The sequence below is a fragment of the Pipra filicauda genome, unplaced genomic scaffold (assembly GCF_003945595.2).
Source record: "Pipra filicauda isolate LSUMZ 115617 unplaced genomic scaffold, ASM394559v2 scaffold2_size9829703_pilon, whole genome shotgun sequence".
Taxonomy (NCBI): Eukaryota; Metazoa; Chordata; class Aves; order Passeriformes; family Pipridae; genus Pipra; species Pipra filicauda.
Window position 1 is genome coordinate 8,734,171 of NW_024104421.1, and position 25,717 is coordinate 8,759,887.

General features: G+C 36.6%; 1 protein-coding gene across 1 annotated transcript in view; it reads left to right on the forward strand.

Moving 5' to 3' along the window:
• Nucleotides 1-25,717, forward strand: part of MYBPC1 (myosin binding protein C1) — a 73,888-nt gene that overhangs the window by 12,171 nt on the left and 36,000 nt on the right. The window contains exons 2-8 of the mRNA XM_039383188.1: nt 8,464-8,496; nt 11,465-11,506; nt 20,663-20,767; nt 22,080-22,228; nt 22,579-22,696; nt 23,546-23,597; nt 25,196-25,252. Of these exons, the coding sequence (XP_039239122.1) occupies nt 8,464-8,496; nt 11,465-11,506; nt 20,663-20,767; nt 22,080-22,228; nt 22,579-22,696; nt 23,546-23,597; nt 25,196-25,252 (556 nt within the window). The remainder of the gene's footprint in view (nt 1-8,463; nt 8,497-11,464; nt 11,507-20,662; nt 20,768-22,079; nt 22,229-22,578; nt 22,697-23,545; nt 23,598-25,195; nt 25,253-25,717) is intronic.

Consider the following 25,717-nt stretch of genomic DNA (forward strand, 5'->3'; position numbering starts at 1 on the left):
TACTTTTTAACGTGGAATTAAACTATTCTGATGAGTGGATTAAGTGATTTTAGTAAATACATAACAAAGATTCATTAGAGTTGGGTCATTTTAAAGAAGGATTGCACTTGGCTGTGTTAGTTGTAATTTTGAAAATTTGGTTTCTCATTAGCACCTACTGCCAAAAATAAACCTTGTTATTCTAAGGGCAATTTAACACATTAAAAACTAAAGTATGCCGAGCTCCTGCCTTTTGTGTTCACGCAGTTCAGTTCCGGAGTGTCGGAACTAACAATGCTCTGCTCTCTGTGCCCGGCTGCCTCTTGTCCCTGCAAATACTAACACGCTGATTTTCCACCTATGAGCCAGACCATTCATTTTTTCCCCGAAGGCAGGAGTCTGAGTCCTCCTTGGCCTCTGGACATCACACAAGGCACCCACAGCATAGGTAGTGTCACTGCTGCCCAGCAGTGGCCCCACGGGGCAGGAGCGACAACACCACAGAGCATCGGCCGCGGGTGCACGGTGAGATCCTCTGCCCTGACCTCACTGGGACCTTCTTATGTATAAAAAAGATGGAATGAATGATCACAGCTGAGCTACAGCACAGTGGGAGTGATTCTGCAGAGCTTCTACCACACCTACAGCCCCCACCGAAGACAGGAACCTGTGACGAGTGCTCAGGCTAAGAGCAGGGGCTTTCAAGTATTACACTGTATTGGTGAATCTATGAGGTTCAGATCAGGTATTTCAGAACTGTTTTATTGTTGGTTTTAAATAGTAGCACTCTTTCTGTCCTTTAGACATAAGCACCCATCTCATTGGCAATATATAAACAGCCAGTTTTCTCCTTCCCCTCTTTAACTGGAACCAGAACCATGTAGAGCATAACATGACTGTGGCTCAGATGACTGTGAACAGCTAGGTGAAGGACACAGAATGGCAGGAGTCATTAATCATTTCATACTTACTGTAAATTGGTGGCATATAAACTGAGATGGTGCAATAATACAAGACAATTTCAGACTTTCTATCATCTGTAGTAAGAAGCTGACTCTCGATGGAATTTCCACAGTTTTCACTACGTAAATTTTATGAGGAAAATGCCTACTAAGAATTTTTTCAGTAACATTTTATAACAAGTATTGCAGTGATATTTCAAAATAAAATGCCTTTATTTCCACACATGGAAATAAAGGTTAACACTTCAAGATGTGGAATAAAATATAAATCAATATCGACATAAATAGACTCAGGCTCTGCAAGTGCAGTTGTGCTGACAAAAGCCTTCTCATAAAGGTTCAGTAATGACAGCAAACTGAATTACCTTATGAATACAAGTCACGTTGGTAAACACTATAACACATTTCAGCAAAATTCTTCTGTCATACAGATGGTTAACCAGCAAAACTTTACGTACAAGAATTTGCAGGATTGATAGCGTCACAAAATTTCAGTTTCAGAAGTTAAAAAACCCCCACAAGTGTTTGTTGTTTGTTTGTGTTTAACGTTGGAATGAACTAGAAAACTGCAATTGTGAAAAGGTCAATAGAAAAAGATGTAGTGAAAAAATTTTGATGAAGTTTGGCACTCAAATTGTAGTCTACTGCTACGTCTGTGAAATACAAGATACCAGTATGATACTCTTAGACACTTAAATACTCAGGAAATAACTTTTATATATTATTTTCTGTGGTATAAAGTAAGACAAGAAAGATACCATGGAAATAGAAATGGAATTTAATTACTCCATGCTGGTGCCTTGTGGGCTGAGCAGGTTAAAAATGAGTTTAAGAATGCATGGGAACTTGATAACCAGAGTGAAGCCACCAACTTTAGCTTTCTCTATCTATTTTAAATACTGTCAGTGCTTGGCAGTCTTCTAGATCCCAGTTACAGTATACATGAAACTTCAAGTCTGCAAAGGAAGAAATGCAGAAGAATATAGACATATAAACATACATTTTATTAAATTACTTTTGTTCAAGGTCATGGTTACAGTGTTCTTTAGAGATTAATTCCTACATAAAAACAAAGTTCTCATAAGAAATGAAAAGATGTGGAACCTCACATATGGTCAGATTTGATTTAATAGCATCATTTTAGAAAAATGGGAACAGCGAGGAAAACACACAAAACAAGCAATGGTTGCTTTTTGCACTTCTGTAATTATGGATGACAATGACGACAAAATCTGGAGTCACCAATTGCACTTGAGTGGATTTGTAAACTATTTCTTTGGTGTATAGTCCATTCTGCAGAATTCACTATTACCAGAGTTTTGTTCCAATTGTTCATTCAGTTTTTCACTCCTTAAGTCAGGGAATATTTCAGCATATGATGGTTTGATTGGCTGCTGTGGCCCATAGAATCATATATAAACTAAAGTATTTAGGTTATTCCTAAATACTCTTGGTTAAATTATACTCTTGGTGAAATTATATTATTATCCTAATTAGGACTAATTATTATCCTCAGATTTGTTTGTGTGTTCTTGGGGTTTTTTCTACAAACTGAAATTCACTAGGGATGGGTTTGAATTTTAATCAGATGGAAAATTAATTTTTTAACCAAACTCTTTGTTAATTTTATTTCTTCTCCAGTCCCTACCTAGAGATGCATCACCAGACTGTGACACTTTTAGTTGTTGGAATATAAAATAATTTCAGCTTCAGTGAACATGCTGCTGTGTTCACTTTGTCATAATAAAAGACAGTATTTAACCTAAGGTTGCTGTTTTAATCTTTAACCATAAAGAGTCGTGAGTCAAAATAGGCAGTCTTATCTGTCTACTCCATCAGTACAAGTGGAAACAGAAACTAGAAATACATTAATAAATTTATCAGTCTGTCTCTATCACACTGTTGACAACAGTAATAGTCATTTGGCTAGCCACCAAAGCACCAGCGCTTATTTACTTCAGTCCTTTAGAATAACTTCTGCTCTCAGGATTTAGGAATGAAATCTGCTTAGAACAGTTTCTGTAGCTGTACATCTTTTAAATGTAACATGAAAAGATGTGGACATTCATAAAAACAGGTAATGATTTCAGCTGGTATTGTAGTTTCTCACTTCCACTCCGGTTGGGAGCTGTCTGCAGAAGTTGCTCACAACTTCAGATTATTTCAGATTCAGATTATTTCTCAGTGAGCAATAGAGGCTCATGAGGCACTGGGCAGACCCTACCTTCATGACTGTGCTTAGGTTTTGCAGAATGATGACTACAAATTACTTTGAACCAAGACCTGTGTTTTCCAGCTCATTTAATCTGAAGTCAGCTAACAGTATTTTTTCCAAATGAATTACTGTGGTAATCTCGATAGTTTGTTGAGCAAGTTCCTGTCTTCTAAAAGATGTGGCTCTGGCTTTTAATCACATCACTGAAGCCACTGTGACTCCATATCTACCTGGGTGAAGTGACCCACAAAAAGTAGTCAAACCATTTTGAGCCATTTCTCTTCTTCAGAGCACTTTTTTTTTTTTTCAGGGAATATAAGGAATGAAAGGAAAAAGCCTCACTGCTTTTGCGTACTGATGATCTGGACATGACATTTGTCAAGTGACTCTTCCACGTCCTTGGTCCTTTCCTGCCCACCAATTTCAGTGGAGTATCTACCCCTGAGAGAGCCTTGTGCCACAACAACAGTTCTTGTGTCTTACAGTGGTCAGACACAGGAGACAATCCTCACGCACAACAACTGCACAAGGGCTGGGGTGAGCCATGCTCTCTCCCCAAACTAGCATTTTGTCTATTTTTGTCTTACTAGCAGAGTCAGCACTTTGGGAATGCCTACGTAATAGTTATATTTGTCTGATCCCTCGAGGCTATGTCCACAAGCTTAATCCACCTACTTAAATTTGACACAAGTTGACGTTGACAGGTCTTTGTGACAAAAAGCACTAAGTGACTATCCTCATGCTCTTTGACATATGAAAGTATCTTTAATATGCTGCTGTTACACAAACAGATATCATACCTGTATCCATGATGGTGCAGCCATAGTCCTGATTTCCTTTTCAGGTAAATGGGGGATAAGTCCTTTGATCAGACTGGGTGAGATTCTGAATCCCTTGGCTATTCTTCACTGGGTTGTAAGTGATCTGTATATAACTGAAGGCAGAAATTAGTGGAGGAGACTTTCCTCCTCCTTCCTGTGAATGCCCCAGGCCAGTGATGGTGAAATGATATCTTTGGGCTTTCTGCAAGCCCTGACTTCATGCTCAAGGTCATTTTCTTTACCTAAAGAAAAAAACCCCAAAACCTAACCCACTACTCATTTTCCAAAATCATTGAAAGTTCCTAAACCTACCCAAAACAAACCTGGTCATGAGTAGAGTTGTAAGATGAGAAGGGTTGTTCAGGCAGACCTCATTCCCAGTATGCTTGTTGATAAGCTGTAGTTCTTGAATGGTCTGAACTTCAAGTCTCCAAGGTGCTTTGCATCCAGCACAGTAGTAGGGTAGGACCTGGAGACTGTTTTAGAACTGTCAACATGCCTCATTATGATTACACTTCAGTGTGAAAATTAATACATATGATGTCAGGGAGTTTCCATGCTTGGTGCTGTCAGAGAAGCCAGTGGAAGTGGGAATTCAGAGACCTTGAAAACTGGCCACCACACACAAACTGACATCTGTATGTCAGTTCCCTGCCAAACCTTCTTGTGGCTGCTGCAGGTCAGATGTCAGTGCAATCAGACCTAAAATGGAACTGAAATTTTAAATAATGATGGTCCCACTTTAACATGGCTCTTAAGCATTTCCATAACCTAAACACATTGGTAATCTCATGGAAATTTTAAGCTTAGTTATCTATATACATAGCGAGATATTTTAAGTCTTATTTTATCTGAAAAATTGAACATAGTAAATGTGAAACAGTGATAGAAAATTGTTGGTAATGGGTCAGATTGCATCTCCTGCTGATTTTCAAGAGTGTATGTGCACATGTATAATTATAAATCACAAATAAAAATGTCGTGGCTCTTAGTGCTCATATCCTATGTCAAACTGGATCCCGAATGCATCTCATGACATGGATGAGGCATGAAAGAATTTATGGAGATGTTATCTAAGTGGCAGTTGTGTTTTCCCTTTATTTGCTAACTACACTTCTTAATATACTCTCCTTTTCGAGTAGCCATGTAGAGAGGACTGTTATGTTAATTCCTATTCTTTCTGAAGAATTACATAGAGCCAGATGCATTACAAGTTTCACAACCAATGACTAACTCGAGGTTGGTGTTTAGCATGACACAACCCACTGACACGCAACATTCTTGGCTTCTCAAACAAAAAACTGTAAAGAAGAGACCTCATGTCTTAGAAGCTGCGAGGCAGAAGTTAACTTTAGTTGCTCAATAGAAGGTCCAGTGGACATGGTGGTATCAGTTCAGTGGCAACTGGACCTTCAATAACCTCTTTTCCCTGTAGCTCAAGAGGCATCACTGGAACCCAGTGAACAGCACTTCTTCTCCAAAGGGGTTGAGGACTGTGTGCTGGAGGCAACACTTTCTCCACCACCAGCCCCCCTGACAATACCTCAACAGAGCACCATATTAGGCAACGGGCTGTCAGGAATGGCATCTGGGGACTCCAGTGATCATGCCTCCTAGGGAAGGAGCACAACCATAAGCTGCTGGTTGAGTGTACAGAGCCCTTTCCTGGCTGACAAGCTTGTTGCAGAGGTCAGCCAGAGAGGGCTATCATTCTTTGGGGAAGTGGAAACCACTCCGTGCTATTAATGGGTTTTTTCCTGGCTGTCCTCAGGAATGGAGCTGTAAGCCAAGCATGACCATGAAAGGGGTTGCACATGGTCAAAAGATTATGTTGAAGTATCTTCCATGTCTCTGTCACACCCAGTGCCTGGAACTCTCCCCTTTTTCTTCCCACACTATACGTCAGGTCTCTCCCTTGAGCTCAGTTTTTGTCTCAGTTTTCTCAGCAATAGTCCAAACAGTCTAGAATTATGGTTTAGGAAAGAAACCACTGTCTTCTTGGTTTGGCTTCAGCCGTCATCCCGTCACAGAATTGCAGAGTAGCTGAGGTTGGAAAGAACCTTTGGAGATTATCTACTCCAACCTCCCTTCTAGGAACAGGGTCAACTTGAGGCAGTTGCCCTTGAGAGTACTCAGGTTTTAAATATCTCCTTTTGTGTCTGCAGTTTAGACTATGAAGTTTAGACTATAATAATAGTGTTTCAGGTCAGTTTGTGCTGTAGATTTTGGCTCATATCTGTGCCTACTGCTGGGTAAGGCAGGACTTGAAAGATATGTTGTTTCTGAGCAATGTTACTGTGTTGATGTAACCATGAAACACCTCTCGAAAGGAAAGAAAAATTCTAGGCAAGTCCCTCAGAAATCTCATAAGTTTTTCATCTGAGTCTGGAAAGTGCTTTATTTGTTAAGCTTTTGTTTATACTGGTGAGCCATGGAGAATTTTCTAATTCAGTGTTCATAAGAATACTCCCTGTTTCTAGTTATTAAATTTCACAAGGAAAATTATGCAGTCAATAATTTTCTGCTATGACTTTTTCATGCAAGAAATACATTTCCACGCCATAGAGATGTTATTTTATTCTCAGTGGAAGTAGTGAGAAATGTCATGGCAGTGAAGTGAATATATTCCGAGGCATACTTTTTGTGTTGTAATTTTCATATTTTTCTAGGCCACAAAACAACACTTAGTAATTAGACCAGAAAAAATAAATTGCTATGAACCTAAGATATTTTACTGTTAGCACACTCTGTGTGTTGGTCTTTAATATACTTCTGCCTTTCATTCTGTGTGATGGGTGCTGTGACCAGAATGTACAACACTAGCTCTTTCCCCATAGCGAGGGTTTCTCTTTGGAATCTCTACAAGGATTTGCTATTGTATCTGTGTATGTGACTGAAAGTTTCTAAACCACATAAAATGCACACAATCAGCTTAAAATTATATTTGCACTAAAAATATTCTTCCCTTTGAAACTTTAATGGATTTATTAAGAATGAGAAGTATGTTTTAGTTATATTTAGACCTGAGTGCAGAGGAATAGCCTTACCCCCATTTCTGTGTGAAAGAGATTGAAACTTTATTTCCTGAATATGACCTGAGGTGGGGCCCCAAAGGTTAATACCCATAACATGATAAAGGTTAGTAAGAGCTATCTACTGTTACAGTTAAAGACTTCAACCTTTTAAATCTTTGCTTTGTTCTAAGTAGTTAAACAGTAAGTCAATGAACTAGTTCCAATAAATATTGCTGGTTTCAACTAGTTTAGAGTCCCAAAGCTTTTAAATGTTGGAAATAAACTTCCTCTAATGTTTTAAAAGTAAGTTTTAGATAGTCAAGTTGTTCTTATATTTGAGATGGGAGAACATGTCATCCCAAAAGGATAACATTTAAATAGGATAAAAAGTCTGGTTTCTTTATCACACGTCTGATTGGGAAGTGATATATATTAAAAACCATAACTGAAAGAAAGAATACCCAAACATACTGTAGGTCCTACTCAGAGAGGATAAACTGATTTTTTTTGCACTGAACATTGATCTCTAGATCTGATGGTGTGGTGAAAATGAGATAAAGGTCTCTGGATTCACTCTGCATGATCCTGCTAAGTTAATGGATCAATTACACTTCACTATTAAAGTCATATCAGATATTATATCGGTGGAAATTTTCCTTAAACATAAGGTATTGTCTGACAGAAGCATATTGATGTGGTAAGTTATACCTTTAAGCATAGGTTCAAGCCCAATTGACTTAAATAAATGAAACCCAAACTTGAAATTCAATTTGGATTCCATGATATTCCAGAACTGTCCTAAATTATAGTTGCCAAAAGGTCCTGAAATGTACTGGGTCCCAATTAATATAAATACATGCAGGTAGCTGACCTGCAATCAAGGAGAGACCTTATCACTCTCTACAACTACATGAAAGCTGTACCTGAAAGGAAGTTGCAGACAGGTAGGGGTTGGCCTCTTTCTCCCAAGTAACAAGTGATAGCACAAGAGGAAATGGCCTCAAATTGCATCAGGGGAGGCTGAGATTGAATATTAGGAAAAATATCTTCACTGAAAGGGTTGTCAAGCACTGGAAGTGGAGTCAGCATCCTTGGAGGTATTTAAAAGATGTGTAGATGTGGTGCTTGGGGTCATGGTTTAGTGGTGACTAGTCAGTGCTGGGTTAATGGTTGAACTTGATGACCTTAAAGATCTTTTCCAACCTAAAAAATTTTATGATTCTATAAATATTATATATCTCCATACTGAAAAAGTTCCTTGACCTATCTTCGCAGAGCATAAGCTTTAGACCTCTGACCTTGTCACTCCAAAGTTGTCATGTATTGCATGCATGAAAGTAAAAAAAATTTGACAACTGCATGAAAATATGAAATGAACCCAATGTCCAAAGTCAACAAACACATATTAAATGTGTGAAAAATATTTGCTTTTATTTGAAGCTCAGTATCTGTCTTCTTTCCTCATTTTTCAGAAACTGAAAATGAAAGTGCACCGCCACCTCCAGGTTAGTGTAAAAAACACTAATTTGAGCTGTAACCCAAACAACAGTTGCATTAGACTAGATACTGCATGGCCATAATATGATTTGTGTTCATTGTCCCTTTGAAAGTAAGAGGACAGTGAGAAAATAAGAAAGCCTGCCCAAGTAAAATATTCTCACTTCACTTTGCCTGAATGTTGATTTTTCAGACTCAATTTTTGTTTGTGAAAGACTAGTTGTTTGCTTCATATTGCACAGGTCCTTCAGGATACAGGTAAAGGTTAAATTCTATGGCTAAATTATGCTGCCTTCTTTGATGCTGGACAGCATTTAATTACCAAAATATTCCCTTTCATTTCTCCTCAAAAGTACTCTGTGAGTAAAGCTGACAGAATCAACCATGGGATTCATTTCGCTTAGTTTTAGCCATTTGAAAATTGTCTTGTCTAAGTAGTTCCATAGTGCTCCACCCATGACCAGTGGAGCAGATCCTGGGTCATACATGCTCATCCAGTGGGCATTTCCTGGATAACCTATCAAAAATGTCACTGGACATCTGCATATGGGCAATTGTCCTGAGAAGCCTGATTGTCTAGAATGGAGCTGGTGAGTAGCTGCCCGGAAGACAAAATTAGGTGACCTGAAACTCGCTCATAAGGACTAGAGCTTCAGGTAAAGTTGAAGATCTGTGCAAAGCTGCTACATTCTCTTTAGTGGGAGCTGGAAAGGTAGGGAAGCCTTTGCTTTGTGGCATTGACTAACTTGAGTTATATTGCCAGACAATGGTTAATACATATATACATTATGCATGTCTAATTTAACCATTTTGTGAGTTTTATTCTCTCTGTAGCTACCTAAATAGCAATTCCCAACAGAACAAATACTCTACAGGTGTTAAACCTTCATTTACTTACAATCTTGTTAACTGGCATTTTAAGGGGCTGTTCAAGATGTTTTTGTTTCAACAATACACACTTTCATTGAAAAATGACAAAGGTAGTAGTATCATTTGCCACAAAGAGTTTCATGTTTCAATAATCCATGTATTATTTTTATGCGATGAACTCTTTCATATTGCATATATTTGTAAGGAAAGTTAATTGAAATTTCATTAATGATGGTTGTATTTAACTCAACTGTAAAATTTGTACAGTTAACATTAAAGTAATTAATTTCACACTGAGGCTCTTACCTGTTGTAGTTTGTACTTGAATTCATGGTTTTCATCAGTCTTAACTTTGAAGTAGAACTGAAATGAGAAACAGCTTTTTGTATACAGAAAGGCACAGCATCTTTGAAACTTTACATTAAAAACATCTATTAACATTTTCAAATAATTAACATCTTTGTTTCTACTTAAAAACACTGGATTAAATACAAAATCATTTCTATAACCCCCTTTCTTTTCCTCATACCTGTACCTCTTCGGTAAAGTAAGTAGGGTGTCAGCAGGCCTTTATGGTTAGGCACAGACCAAACTGGGATATTTCTAAGCTGGAAGTGTCAGTCACTTCTAGCTTCCTTCTGCCTGACTCAAGATGCTGTCATCTTGGATTACCAAGTGCTATCACACAAAGAGGGAAGTTGGTTGTTCAAGAATCCAAATTCTGTAACATATAAATAGTTTATTGGACATAATCAACACCTTGAACTGCACCCACTTACAGTGGGAAACCATTGTAAGTGCTCCTTCTGGGTCTCCATGTCAAGCCATGATACTGGAATAACCAGACCTAGTGAAGTTTTCAGATGAGATGTAGACATTCTACCACCTGCCAAGAACAGTGAATTCTCCTAATCCTAATTCCTGGTGGGAAAAGAAAGTGTTACTGTAGCAAAAGCCCCATTAAAAAGGAACAGGCTTGACCATCTAGGCAAGATGGACAACCTGACAACTGGAGCTTGGAAATTTAGGAAATATGGACAGAAGCATCCAGAAGTCTGTCATACTTTCAGAATGTGGATTTGCTTTCTAAACTTCAAGTTTTGTTTTCATAGTTACCATGGCTACACACACGTGAACAAGAAATCAGGGTAATCACAGTATCAGCTGGCTCTTGCCAATGTTTCCTCCATGGAATAAATATTATCTTAGCTCCATCTAGATAATGTTAGTCCATTGACCATCACTCAAACTCATGTTCTGTCAGGTAGCTGACAGGTAAGTTTGCTACAGAAAGTCATTGTTCACAGGCAATCGGATATTGAGTGTTTATACCTTGAAGACAGCACAATTCATAGGATTTGACAAGATTCTAGATGACCCTGCATGCAAATTGAATGAGGTAGGAAACCAAAGAGAACAGGAGTCCTGTCAAATCCTGAAATAGAAAAAGTGTAGAAATTTTTATCTTGTTAAAAGTACAGTCCAAGGTTTCTCATACATCTGAGGTCAAAAATAAATTACATTCACCTGCTCAGAGTAGAGGACAGGCTGGTAATTGTTCTGATTCAGAAAACTAAATATGAATAGTATTTTAGGAAAGACTGTTGATAATAATAATGATGATGATGATAAAGAATTAATAAACCCCTCAATACACTCTCTCTGTACTTTGTCTTAAGGATAAACTGATTGGTGTGATGGAGCTCTGGATACCATTAGTATTTGGCAGTATCTCATGTCTGATCCAATGCCTTTCAAATTAACAGTGATATGTAACTCATTTCGAAAGCTTTTACAAATAAGCCCAAGAACAAGAGACTAACAACTGTTACTTCTAAAAAACCTAGTATTTTTCTTCCACTGAGTCCAGGAACATCAATCTTACATGACTTGTTCAAAACATAGAAATTGCATTGATAAATGCAATTGAAAAGTGCTTTAGGGGATTACAACTGTTTATTACATATACACATATATCAATCATTCTATAGTGTTGTTTTTTCAATACTAGCAGAACCTAGAATATGACTGCATTTTTTAATGCTGTGTAAGTTTTTCTTTTTACTTTAAGATCCTCTCAAAAATATACTTGTAATTCCTACACAGAACAAACAACACCGCAGGAGGGTGGAAATGAAAAGGGTAAAGGTAAGTCTGAAATCATATTTTAAAAATTGGCAGTAAAGGCAACATTTCTAAATGCAATTCTGAGGCTGAATTGCTTGAGCTTTAATTCAGAATTTTGATGTTTTATTTCAGAAGTGTGATGTGAAGCTTCCTAGATCCTTTTCGTGCATGACTTAGCCAGCACAAGGAAATTATGATACTTATATTTTCAAAAACTCTGCAAACCAGACTGACACTTTAGCAGCAGTATTTATACAGATTGTTTAATTAATAGATCAAATTACAAGTGATTTGCATGAGCAGAAAGCCATGTTTAAATGAGCCTGGATGTTGCCACTGACCAAGCTTGCAAAAACTCAGATATTGTGCACATTGGTGGCTTTTAAATAAAGTGGACAGTCTCCTGCTGTCATTCTAAGCTGTTTCTGTTCTATCACAGAAACTTGATATTGTGTGTTTTATTCTGCAAAAAGCCCTATAGATTTTTTTCATCTGAAAATAGAAATCACACATTCATCTTTCTGTCCTCACTAGGAACCCAACAGCTGAGCTCATTACAGGTTCTGAAAAATGTCTTTGAGGGCTGTTGGCTGTGAGCAAACAGATAACTGTTCCACTAGCAATGCATGTAAAAATCACTTCCTGTTTTAATGTATATTTTTGTGCTGCTAAGATCAGACTCCAGCTCTGTTTCTTCTGGTTACTAAGATAATTTTTGAGGAAACTGGGCTAAATTCCTTTCGTTTTTGTAGGAGCCCTGCCAAAGTAGAAATCAAACACCCCATCAGCTTATTTTGAAATTAATGATCTTTTTTTTCGTTCATTCTGATAAAAGGCAAAACCAGACCAAGATACAGTTACAACTGATGCAATGCTTGCTTTTCATTTGGCATGGTTATGCTTTTTCATGGAAAATCAATAAATGGCTTGCTTGAAAATGCATTCTGGCTTTTGGCCTCTTCCAGACAAAACCTTGTCTTATAGGCAGACTGGATGCCTACCTGATACTTGAAGATTCATTTGGCAAAGGCATGCATGGCTATTTTTCTCACTAAAGTAAAAATATAAACACTGAGAGTGTGTGGTTAAAGTACCCTTTTGAAAATAAAAATGCTGAACCAAGATTCAGTGCATGTTATTTTGCCAGTTATCTTTGCATTGAGCAATTATTTTGACACACAAAGTATTGTGTGAGTAATCACATCTGTCATCTTGGTAACCGAAACGCAATTCAGGAATAATTTGCATGCCTAATGATAGGAAAAAAAGATGAAGGTCTTGCCTCAAGCTATTCCAGCAGTTAGTTCTGCTTGCTTTAATTTTGACATGAGAGAAATGTTTGCTCCCAAACTGAACATGGATGGTGTTTTCCCCACTGCTCATGAGCCTACGTTTTACTGAATAAAAAAGAAAACATGGTAGGTAACTTATCAAATATTTCTATTACCTTCTACATTATTATGTTTATGTTTTGAAGTTAGTGAAGGACACAAGTATTTAATAAGAGAAAAACTGTTCCTCCTAAGAGGAACCATTTGATGCTAGGAGGATTTTACTACCAAAAAAAATTGTTTGGGATCCTTGTATGGAAAATGTTTCCAGTTTCAGTCCATGGTGGCAGCTGCTGCCTCAGTAAAAATTCCACTGAAAGTCTCAATACTACTTTGTAGATGACCTTCTGCCATGCTCCAGTGAAACTGTCACCTCTGCAAAGCAATGTAGATGTCATTGTCAGGCATTCAGTAGTAATTTTTTGGGAAAAGTTAGTTATAGTGCAATTGTTCCTATTAGCTCCTGTTTTGTTGCAGAGTATCACCTAGTAAGGGAAAGTATATTTTCTTAGAGTGATTTCTTCATGTTTGTCTGCCAGAAGAAAATCTTTTTAATGGTGAACATAATTCACAAAATGGGAAAAGTTTCCATTCTTCCAATCTGTCCAAAATCATATACATATCTAGGAAAGAAAATTTGGTAGTCCATGTAAATCCCACAGCCCATAATTTTCACCTCATTACTAAGACAAAATTAAGATCAGAAGTTAGGAAGATAGAGTATAACTGTCTGTGTGTCTGTTTTGCTGTTATATTTCTTTTTGGTAGCTACTGTCTGTGTGAAGTTACAAATTTGTGTTCCTTTGTATTTACTGTGAAGTTAAGAAATGGCAAAGAATGCAATAAATTCTTTTTATCTTGTGGTTATTACAGTATAAATTAGTAGCTCAGAGCATTAGACATAAAATTTTCTTTAATAAAATAAACTAGTTAAATAATATCTGAAATAATGTTGTAAAAATTCAGGATTATATGATCATGCATTTTATTTTCAGAGAAAAAAAGTGACTCAGCAGAAATCCCTCCAAATTTACTACATCATCTTATATTCATTCAATTTAAATGTTTATGCCTTTGTTTTCAATTTTAACATTATCTTACAGATTGAATATTGTTATAATTTTGTTCCCACTTACTGGAATAATAATAGAATTTTAATATCGATTTACTCATTCCTTTTTTTTTTTAGGTCCCATCCAGCCATTCAGAGAGCTACTAAAATTTCTGCATGTTTTACTGATACCTTTTCTCTAGGTTTCATCCAACCATCCACTAAAATGTTTGCATGTGTCACCCTTGTATTTTTCCAGGTTGCAATTATCCATTCATCTCTCTACTAAAACTTCCATTGCTGTATGTATGCACTTCATTTACCATTTCCAAAGTGCCAAGTCCCCTTGATGGGACTGCTGAGTAATCTTTGAAAATCAGATGGGTAATTGAAGTCAACTAAATTTCAAGCTCTCGATCTTACTGTGCTCAGTAATTTCAGCATAAACCAAAATTATTCAGCTAGTTGTTTGACTTACTCTGTATTTATTACACACCACGAAGTTCACACTTTGTGGCGTTTACCTGCCTCCTGCCTTAGCCCTGAACACTGGCTCCAGGGGGCAGTAGCACAGATAAATTTCAAGGTGCTTTGAAGTCACCTGCAGGAGCAAAACAGTGTGTCTCCCCTGTTCATCACTTCACACATATACATACACCTGCCACTTCGTGTGGTAGGTTTCAAATCAGGGGAAAGTAGGTCTAAAACTCTGGTTACCAGCAGTTCATATACAGATCAGTAATTACATTTTTTCTGTCAGATTTTTCTACATTTTACGTATCATTGTTCAGAAATTTTAATATTGAGGTTACACTAGCTGTGAGTATAAAAAGGTTTTTGTATTAGGTACTACTGAGATATGGAGAGTTCTTTTGTCCAACCAGACTCTACTCCTAATGAAGCTCAGCCTGGTCCTCAGTTAATATTATCATTTAGATACAAGGCAAAAACCATAAATACCCTATTTGTCAATGAAATTGTACCATAGACAAAGAATAAAGATCTCTATAGAGTAATACATTTATCAACCTATTATGGATGACTCTTGGCATACAACATATTACTAAATATACTCCATTAAAAGTTTACTTGCAGAAGATAAGGATAGTGAATTAATGATCATAGTTCCACTGAGAGGTTTGATATTTTTGGTAATTTTTTATCTTTTTTATTGCCAACATAAACAATCATTCGTCACATAAAGCAAATCGGTCATAGCTGTTTAACCAGTAGTTGGTCCATTTTGTCCTAGAAGCCTGAGATATAAGGATTGATGGATTGTTAATTACCCATTTGTCGAAACAATCTTATTGTTTTTATACTCTTTCCATTTCTAACACATTCAATTGTGCTTTCATTTTGATGCTTCTGAAAGGTTTGTTTGGGTTAGTTTGTTTGTCTTCAATGTTAACATTTTGTTTGAAGAATGGTAGGTAACCATGGAGAAACCCCAGCAATCCCCCTGCAAAACTAATAATATCTTTTTTGGTTTTTAGCTCTAAATTATTTTAATTTAAATGATTAAATAAAATAAAAATCAGAGTGGTCCTTTCACAACATGATTATCATACATCATCACGTGGGATGCATCACACCAAATGTTTTATGCTGCTCTTAATTATTTTTTTCCAACCAGATGGCTCTTCCAGCCATCATCAATCAAGATGGTGACATTATTGACAAAAAGAGACTAAAGTACACTTTATGCTCTCATGATATACGGAGAAAGATTTACAGTGGAGTTACTAATCCTTGCATTCATTTAGTTGCTAGCACAGTATATTAAAACCTCTGACAAGACTTTGTCATTATTGTGCTTTCACTGAAAATCAACATCTTCAACATCTGCTTATGGCATTGGATGATGCAGGTCATGAGAACTCTTCCATTAAAAGAATGTGGGGTTTTTTTGCTAAGAATAAGAAAAGATTTTTGTAAGATAACACATTAATCCTAATATGCAGGCATACCTTTTACAACTCTCATTCTCCTCCCAAGAGATTTCTAAAATGAAGTTTGATGAATCATTAAAAAAGGAATGGGTAAAATGTTATGGCTAAGTACTTAAATTCTATTAACAGACTTTCAATTAACCTTCAGTGGTTAAACAACCCCAAAAAATCAATATCACGGGTGTTTATAAAAATGCAACTATACTTTATCTGTGCTTTTGTCATAGTTGCTACATTTGTCCATGAGAAAATATAGACAAATTATAACTTTAAGGTCAAAATCAAAGGATTATGGAAATCCAAATCAAAAATCTAAAAAAAAAATGACGCCCAAAAAAGTACCTTTAAGTATGAGGTTGTTCCTTTTCAATTCTCTTATCCATGTTGAAGTATTCTTCAGATTATTTTCTGATACTGTATTCAAAACATTTTATCTTTATCTTATATATGTATTAAATACTAAATATATCTAGTTTATTCTTGCCTTTCAAAGGATACATTGGTAATTTTCTTTTCTTTTACTATTAGGCTTTTAAGACACTAAGACTTTTTGCTTATTTTTATCAGAAATTGAGTTTTCTAGTCAACTTCTAAAATTCAAAGATATGTAGGTGACTCCTGTAAAGATAGTTTTTACCTTATTCTAGTTTTCTAATAATCATGATTACAGTATTTCAGTTTAATGACAGTTTCATGTTTTTCCAGGCTTTTGATTTCTGTAAATATGTACTCTCTGTGATTAAAAATTTTAAGATATCTGGTTACCAATTACTTGTAGTGATTTAATACCTGATTATGGTCAACTTCTAGTGTGATTAAAAGGAAAGTCCAGCATGATGACAATAGTTCTTTCCTTATTCTAAATTATTCTCCTATAATGTGGAAAAAAATGAGTTGTTTATTCCTTGCATTTTAAAATTATATTCTAATACAGAAATTACAAAGTTAAAATACAGGGGACTATTTTTAACATTTGCATATCTTGATTTAATAATGCTAAATGCATGTATGGTGCGCGTTTTAATTGCAGACACAGTCACCAGAGAAATGGCATCTTCCTCAGGTTAGATATGTGATTGACCTTCATTTCATTGTGGCTTTTTCTTTTGTATTTACTGTGGATTACATCTCTAACAAACAGAATCACTCTGCAGCTTTCATATAAACTCATGACTTAATAACAGATCACAGTCCACGTCTCATTTTTCTTTTACTTGCTTGAAACATTAAGGTTTACCATTTCAACTACTGAATTATGCAAAGCTTTCCTCATCAGTTTGAAGCTTCCATTGTGAATGCCTATGAATATTGTGATTTCTTTCCCTTTCTTTTGCAGGTTTTACATTTTCACATAGTTGTTTTAAAGCAGATGATCGTCTGTGCTTTCAGTTTCTTTATGTACCTTCTTATTTGTATTTCTCTTCACAGATGAAGATGACACTTCAGTTAGTACTCCACCAGCAGGTTAGGACTGTGATAGTGCTTTGAGTGTGTATGTATGTATGTATTTTTCTCTTGACTATTAATGAAGAACGAGTCCAAACCATTGGACTGAACTCAAAACATACTACTTAGAGAAAAAGGTTTTTAGAGTGGCCTACATTATATTAATCTCTCTTCAGAGGTACAAGACTTTAATACTAGATAAGTCCCTTTCCAGTCCTGTCTTGAGGTTTTTGGTAGAACTTCTACCAGTGGAAGGTAAAATATTGGTTAGTAGATCTGAAAGCAATTCCAGATAAATAAATAGACTATTTAAGTAATTCAAAGTACTGCCCCCAGATAAATATTGAAGAACATAAATTCATCTGTTACCCGGAACTACACAAATCATGGAAAAAACATCAGCCTCATGTAACCCTTCTAAATACAAACTACTAAAAAGGAAATCTTGAATGGGAATTATACTAGTTTAGATTTCCTAGAGAAAAAGGGGGAAGATTTCTGGGTTTTTTTTTCTCAGTAGTTCATTTTTTTCTGGTATTCAAGTAGTTTCTCATGGATATGGTCCTAAATGTTTAGTCTAACTTTCATGAAGAATCAATGTTCTTGAAATCATAATGATCTGAGGTCAGTTAAGTTATAATCTCTGAGCTGGTATCACCTAAATTGCTCTTCCCTTTCAGATGGGATGTCTAAGCCAGCGGAAAGAAAAGATTCAGGTGAGACTTCCTGAAAAACACGATGAAAGACTCCAAAATTACATAATAAAAATATTACTTATTATGAATTTCTTAAAGATAATACTTTATTTTATTTTCATTGCTTAGATAGTATCAAACTATAACTGTTCAAATGTCTCTAAGTAGCAGAGCAAGCAGGTTTCTGGCAGCTAAACCAGGAATGAGAGAAGGCCCTTCTGCACAGGACAGGACATGTACCAGTATTTCACACATACATACATACCTATCTATCTATATCTATTTCTGTATAGATAGATACATAGCTGTTTCATTCCTCCTCAGCCTACAGGGTGACAGTGGCTTACCTGAATCCCAAACACAGGTCCTAGGAGACTGTAAGAGAATGGCTTCTGCTCACACCTCAAAGGACAGTGGAGAAAACTTAGCAAAATCATAACCTCTTTCTTCCTACCCTGGCAGGTAATGCATACTACACCCACTTTTGTGGTTTCAGGATTTGCAGCCTCTGGAACAAATTGAGCAGCAGGTACTTCAACCATGGTTGTAGACCTGGCATAGCCGCCTATGCCAGCCCCTTCAGCCAGCGCCAAACCCGCCTTCTGTTCTGTTTGTTTAATAATTAGGAAAATGTTAATGTCTAAAGGTGATGATAATATTTAGGTGTTCTTTTATGTGGTACCAAATTAATGATTCTATGTATGCTTTTCCCATTCATTAATATTCTTTTTCCATTTATTAATATTCTTCTTCCATTTATTAATATTCTTTTTCCATTTATTAATATCCTTTTTCCATTTCACCCAGTGGTATGTTAGGTTTGTTACTGCACGTGACCAGGTCCTGTACTGAGCATCATCACTTCATTCTGTTCCCATCAGTAACCTTCACTTGCTCTTATGTTGTTTCCATATACTACCATGTAATACTGGCATAATCTAAACATTTATACTATGAAGAGAGTATATATAGATATGTATCTATATATATATTTGTGTTCATGTATGTCTGTGTATGTGATTTCATACATGTGTACGTGTGTTTTCATATATGTGCATATACATGTGTATATACATGAATGTCTTTACCTATGAGAAATATTGCACAAGCAGACATATAGGCACACTACCTAAAATTGACTGAAAGACTGAAGGACAAAAATTTTATACCAAAGCCATCTAGAATTTCTATACCTTTAACATTCCTAATAGACTTTAGGATAATAAAAACAGTTTGTTTGCATTTTCTCATGGTTGTCATGAGTTGTGTTGCATTTGTGAGTGATGGAAATTTTCATGAGTTAAAAAGGTTCCCACAGCAATAATCTCTACATAATAGAAAGACAATCCTGACTTCTGGCAAATGAGTTTCTACAAAAAATACTGAGCAGGGAAAAGAACTTTTAACTTCAAGACCAGGGTTTGACTAAGTGGGAAGTGTTGTATGACTGATTCCTCACTTATGTTAGTTATGAAACTAAAACTAAAAGAGCATTATGTAAACTATAAAATGCTAACTTCACTTTTGAAACAAATAGAAGTTTGAGGGAAACAAGGGAGAGGCAGCTCTGTTTTGAAAGAGACAGATGGCCTTTATTAAGTACAGCTGTGCCTTTCCTCATTTGCCCTGCTCTGCAGTAGCACCATTGCAGCACTCAGTTTCCCCTGTGCACTGGGGGTAACTCCTCACAAAAAGGAGATGTGGCATTTGGACTGCAAGTCGACAAATGGAACACACCAAGGAGTAAAAAGCAAGAGAATTTATACATTGAAGTCTGCATAAACCTGCCTATCTACTACATAGTTACCACCTACCTTTTGCATAATTGATTAGCTTGCACAACCTTATGTGTCACCGTGCCTGCGTGGGCCTCTTCAGGGGTCTCTGGTGGTTATCTGGGGAGGTGGCCCCTACTCAGTCTTGAGCAAAGTTCAGTTCAGGACACACAGAACCCCAGGTTGAGTGCCAAAGATGTGATCTTCTCAGACAACTGCCAAGCAGGTAGTAAAATACAAAAGCTTCTCATAAACATCGAACATCTGCTTAACATGCCTGGTAGCACCTTCTTACATTCAAAAGAGGGGTTAAAGGTGAGAATAATACCATCAGGTTCTGTCTGCAGCAGAGATCAAAGGAAGGGTAGGGACAGTAAAATCTGCTTAAAGGCTCAGAGATTCTGCTTAAAGACATCATTAGAAGAGAACAAATTTCAGAAGTAAGCTTCATACCTGCCCTATTTTGCAGACAAAGAGGAATACCCGGCTTGTATAATTTACTTAGTTTGATAGAAACCCACTGAAACAATGTGTATGTGGTTTTTTTGTGCTTGTAGCTGTTTGTGTTTTCAGAACCTCCATCTCTTCTGAAAAACAAAGAGCTGACCTTTGTGCATCACCTCTGTAAAGCACTCATGGTTGAATGCTCAAGTTGCTCAGTACCCATCTTGGCTGATCAGGTTCCCCTCTCTTCCTCCCTGATAGTTTCATTTTCTCTCACCACAGAGGTAGCATTCTTGCAGGAGCTGTACACAATGTGACAGCCAAGCAATGGATGTCAGTGTGAACAAAAACTTACGTATCTTTCAGGACATCTGAAGAGAGAGGTGATAGGGCTAGAGAGTTTAGTAAGTTCAGGTAAGTGTTCTTTGAAGGGAGTAAAACACACTCAGATGATTAATATTTCCCCCTTTCTCTGCATCTCAGTATGGTCTCTTGGAGAAGGAGCTCCAGAAGAGTCAGAAAAACGAGATGACTCCCAAAGATCTACTTTATTCGTCGAAAAACCTCAGAGCGGTACAGTGAGTGTTGGTAAGTGCTTAGAAACAAAATCAAAAACCACTCCCAGAGAGACAGGCAGAGCTGGGAATGGTAGGTGCCTTTCCTGTGACACTCAGCTTCTGCCCTCAGCTGCAAGTATTGCCACTGGTTTTAGCTGGGTGTGAGCTCCACTCTGAAGGAAAAAAGAACTGCACAGAGAGAAGCAAACCCTAATCGTTTAATTCAAGACAAGCTCAAAATCTATTAGTTTACTGAGCGCAATGGTAAGAGGTATAGTTTCTGGATAAGAGGGCTGGTTACTGTGACACTGTTGGCTGTACTCTTACTGATATATCAGGAAGATCTTCCCAAAGATCTGCAGTATACCTTAGAGATTGACAGGTCACCTTTTGTACCCTACAGCTCCGCATAAATTAGCAAGTAGCCTGATTGGAGCAGCTGCCCACTGTAACCGTGCTGGGGGATTTGCTCTGGACTGGCTTTGGTTCAGAGTTCAAGCACTGTGAGGACTTTCTGTGTTGTGAACCACAATACAGTAAATGAGGATAGTTAGGAGGTTCACTTCCAAACTGCACTCCTGAGCCATGCTGCCATGGTAAGGTAGCCACTCCTAGTAGTAATGATGAAAAGTTCAGTGCAGGTTACTTAATATGCCTGTTATTTCATTGGGTGCACAAAGATGTGGGCAGATCTTGGGATTTTTTTTTTTTATGCCTGTTATTTTTCTCAGTTTCTGTGCAGAAAAGGGAATTTAAGGAGGATTTATTTAAAAAATAAATATAAGGAATTAGTTGTAATCTCTTATGGATGAATGTTAGGATGGAAACTCATCAGGGACTGTGCAGTGGTCTTTTGAAAGCTGAGATAACATTTACTATTCCCAACTTGCTATTTAGAGAAAACTCTTTTCTCTACCTTCTCAGCTTAAATAATTCATGATAAAAATGCATGAACTGTTCCAGGCTTTCTTTTCCTAACTGGAGTTTATCTATGTTACAGCTGCATGATAGCCTGTGGTTCAAAAGAACCTGTGCTTCTTTTGAGCAAGGAAATTCAAATACTAGGAACAATTCACCCATGAGAACATGGAGCTTTGCCTCAGATTTATTCTGCTTCTCAGTGTCCCAAGCTCCACATTGACATGCACAGAAAGCTTCCAGACCCAAAATCTGGAATTAATGTCTATCGCTGTAGTACTTTCATGGTCTGTGCTGACTTGTACTCTTGTGGTAGAGCACAGGGAGACTGAATGGAGCAGGAGTGAAAGAAACTTGTACAGATGTAACTGACTGTAACTAACATGTTCCTCAACAGCTGCATTATTCTTTCCTCTTTTTAAAAGGTGGGAATATTACATTTATAGCCAAAGTAGAAGCCAAAGATCTTCTCCGAAAGCCAAATGTTAAGTGGTTTAAAGGAAAATGGATGGACCTGGCCAGTAAAGCGGGGAAGCACCTGCAGCTGAAAGAGTCCTTTGAGCGTCACACTAAGGTGTGTCTTTGCTTTTCCTTCTTATGGGGGTGAAGCTCCAAAGAGAGTTTAAAGATCGGTTTAAGACAACAGGTAGAAGTTCAAGAGCAGTGGATTCTAACCCTGGCTTCCCCACACAGATTTCAGTGATGATCTCTGACCCTGCACAGAAGCAGACTTTTCTGCTCTAACAGTGCAGGACAAGTAGTGGTGGGGAAAAAAATTGCCATTTCTGGGTTCCAGATTCTTTTCAGAATCCATTATTTGAGGTATTCTTTGCTTCTGGTTTAGAACTGAAAGACTAATGTTTTAACTTTTGCTTTGTGCAAATGTATCCCCCACATTAATGAACAATTATGTTTGATTTTTAGATTCACACATTTGAGATGCATATCATCAAAGCTAAAGAAAACTATGCAGGGAACTATCGCTGTGAAGTATCTTACAAGGACAAGTTTGATAGCTGCTCTTTTGACCTTGAAGTCACTGGTAAGGTTCCACTTGTGTCTGTAAAGTTTTATAAAGATCTCTTTCTTTTTTTTTTTTATTTGAAGTGCAACTTCATTTTGTTCAGAACCTTTAAATGGAGTAATGCTAAAGTGAACATTTTTAGCAAAAGTCTCAGAGAATTTTCTTAAATGTCTGTAATTTATTGTTTAAATGAACATTGGGATTGGACGTTGTAACATGTGAGACATTTATCCAAAAATTAGAAAAGCTGGCAGGTAAAACTAATACAGAGTTCAAATCAGGCTCTGGCACACAAGACATTTGATATCTGCTTGACAGCCCAAGGGGTGTAGTACGTGCCTATATGTACTCAGAGGTCAGCAAGGCAGAGGCAGCCTGGCTGTGGATCAGAACATTTAATCTGATTCAGGTTGGCACAAATGGGTAATTGCCACAAGGGGGCTTCCTCCTTGAACTGAGAAACAATGTGAGTCTGCAGCTGTAGAAGAAACTCTTTCCTCTGATGCTGAGTGTACAGAGAAAGCGCAAGATGCAGGCAGGAGAGAAAGCAAAAGAAACGGGAAGATGAAAAGATCAGAGCCCGTGTATAAGGTAGGAAGGGGAATGGAGAGAAACATCAGAGAAATGTCTCCTATGCAGAACTGCAGAAAGTAGTTTAGAGAAATTCGTTAATTACGCTTAGCTTAGCACTGAGCATCTTTGCCTTCATCAGAATTTAGTATCTTAGTGAGAACTTAAAGGGGAAGCACAGACTCTGGTCACTTAGCAGGAAACTGAACAAATTTCATATTCCTAATGACACTGACTATATAAATTTCATGAATTTTAAATTGTGTTTTTAATTCTTGAATTACCATTATTTCATAGAATCTTCCCAAGCTGCTCAATCCATTGACATCAGATCTGCTTTCAAAAGAAGGTAACTTCAAACAGTGACGCCGTGAAGCTCCTCAGTAATGGATACTGGTAGCATAGACAGAACTTGCATCAGACAATTGTATCAAGTACTTTAAAAAACTTGTTTTGTAAACACAGATTAAAGAAGTGGCATTTAAGGTAGTTGATAGTGTGTAGAATGTAGAATCACAGCACATGGATAGTACATTTGATATTAAATATTTTAATTAATTACAATTAAATTACAGTGTCATTGCTTTAAGGAAAGAATGCATATTTAAGAAAATTAAATATGTTTCTTTAGCAGTTTTAAAAAATATGCTTTCATTCCCTAAAATATTCTACTGCATGTTTCCTGGAAGCTGTCAGTTACAATATGAAAGACCCTGGACCCAATCCTGTGCTGATTAAAAGCAGAGAAAAAATTCACATTGATTTCAAGAAGACAGGATCTGGTTTTATGTTATCTTACAATAAGCAGTAAAGGTCATCATTAATATATTACATTTATATATATAAAATGTATAATATAATATATTATATTACAGATAATGTAAGACAAAGCATTGTCTTAAGTTTTGTTACCTTTCTGATAAAATAGCAACTCTAACCAGTATAGATGTCATCTTTATATGCTGAAATATGTAAAGAAATATAAAGAAATATACAGAAATATTCAGAATGAAAATGTTTTACAAACAGAAAGAACGCAGTTTGTTAATTTACAAGTAAAGCAGTGATTCCAAAGTCCTACTTTTATTTAGAGGGGTTTAATTTAAAGAGAAAATGCAAAAGACATTACACTCAAGGTGCACTCCTTTCTTCAGCACATTTAAAAAACCCTGCAATAACTACTCTGCCCAAGCAGATGAAGGTATCTGAGTATTTTCTGATTTTCTAAGTAATATCTTGCATGCAAAATTTGGATGAAATATTGGCATCATTTCAGTTAAGATTTGCAGTATTTTGCCCTTTTACAAATATTAAGGGCAAATGATAAGGCAATCCTGCTTAAGGTCACATTTTAGAAAGAAATGCACCTTCATAGAACTCTGATTCTATCTGTAAAAATGTACAACGGACTGTTTCTTCTTTTTTGTCACTGGTTCCTCCCTTCATTTAGAGAAAGGTTAAATCTAAATACAATGCTTTAAAGAGTAATGCTCTTCAATCAGTATTTGACACAGCTATGCATTGTTAAAAGCACCACCAAGCAATGCAAATCTTTGTTTTCTATTCATAGCAAAAGATCAGCACAAGCCCTTTGTTTTTATACACATTCACTACAGAAATGAAAAACAAAGCTGGTTGTGTTGACTAGCTCACATTTGTTTGTGTTACTGAAATCTAACACAAACCTTGGCAAATTTATGTATTTAGTTACAAAAATTTGCCATCAAAATATAATAAGAAACAATACAAACCTCTGTGTTATTTTTCACAAGCGCCTACGGAAACATAACTGATGTGAAAAAGGATACATGTTTGTGTTGATTTTATACAATTATTTGTGTGTCCGGACAGTGTTGAGTATAGAAGATCTGTAGATCATTTCCAATGTGTGTCGTCTAAGTCTTCCTGTATTAAACAAAGATTTGATCTTTTTTCTATTAATAACAGCGGTGAAGGACAAGAGGATGCAGGAGAACTTGACTTTAGTGGTCTCCTGAAACGTAGGTGAGAACCAAGTGATGCAGTGAGCAGGTGTGGATTGCAAACCGTTAGGTTCGCACACAGAAAGAGTCAGGTGTAGCATTAATAACTTCTTAAGAATTTTCTGACCTTTCATTTTTTTAATGTTTCTAACTATTATTTTCATATTATAATATGCAAATATTCAGTTAATTTTGCCTTCAAGTGTGCAGAAAAGAAACCTCAGATTTAAGCGCACTGGGAAAAAAAGTGAGCCACAACCTAAAGAGGCAAATAACATTTAATTCACTTGCTATTTCTTTTGTGTTTGCATGGAAGGTGGAGCGGGGGGAAATTTCCTACACAGGGATGAGCAGTTCAGAAAATTGAGTCTGGTGCAAAAATAAAAAACTGCAAGGGTTAAATTTACCTCTTTGGGTACATCTTAATTTGATTTTATAAGTATCCTGATATTAAAAATCATATATCATGTTTCCAAGCCATAAGCAT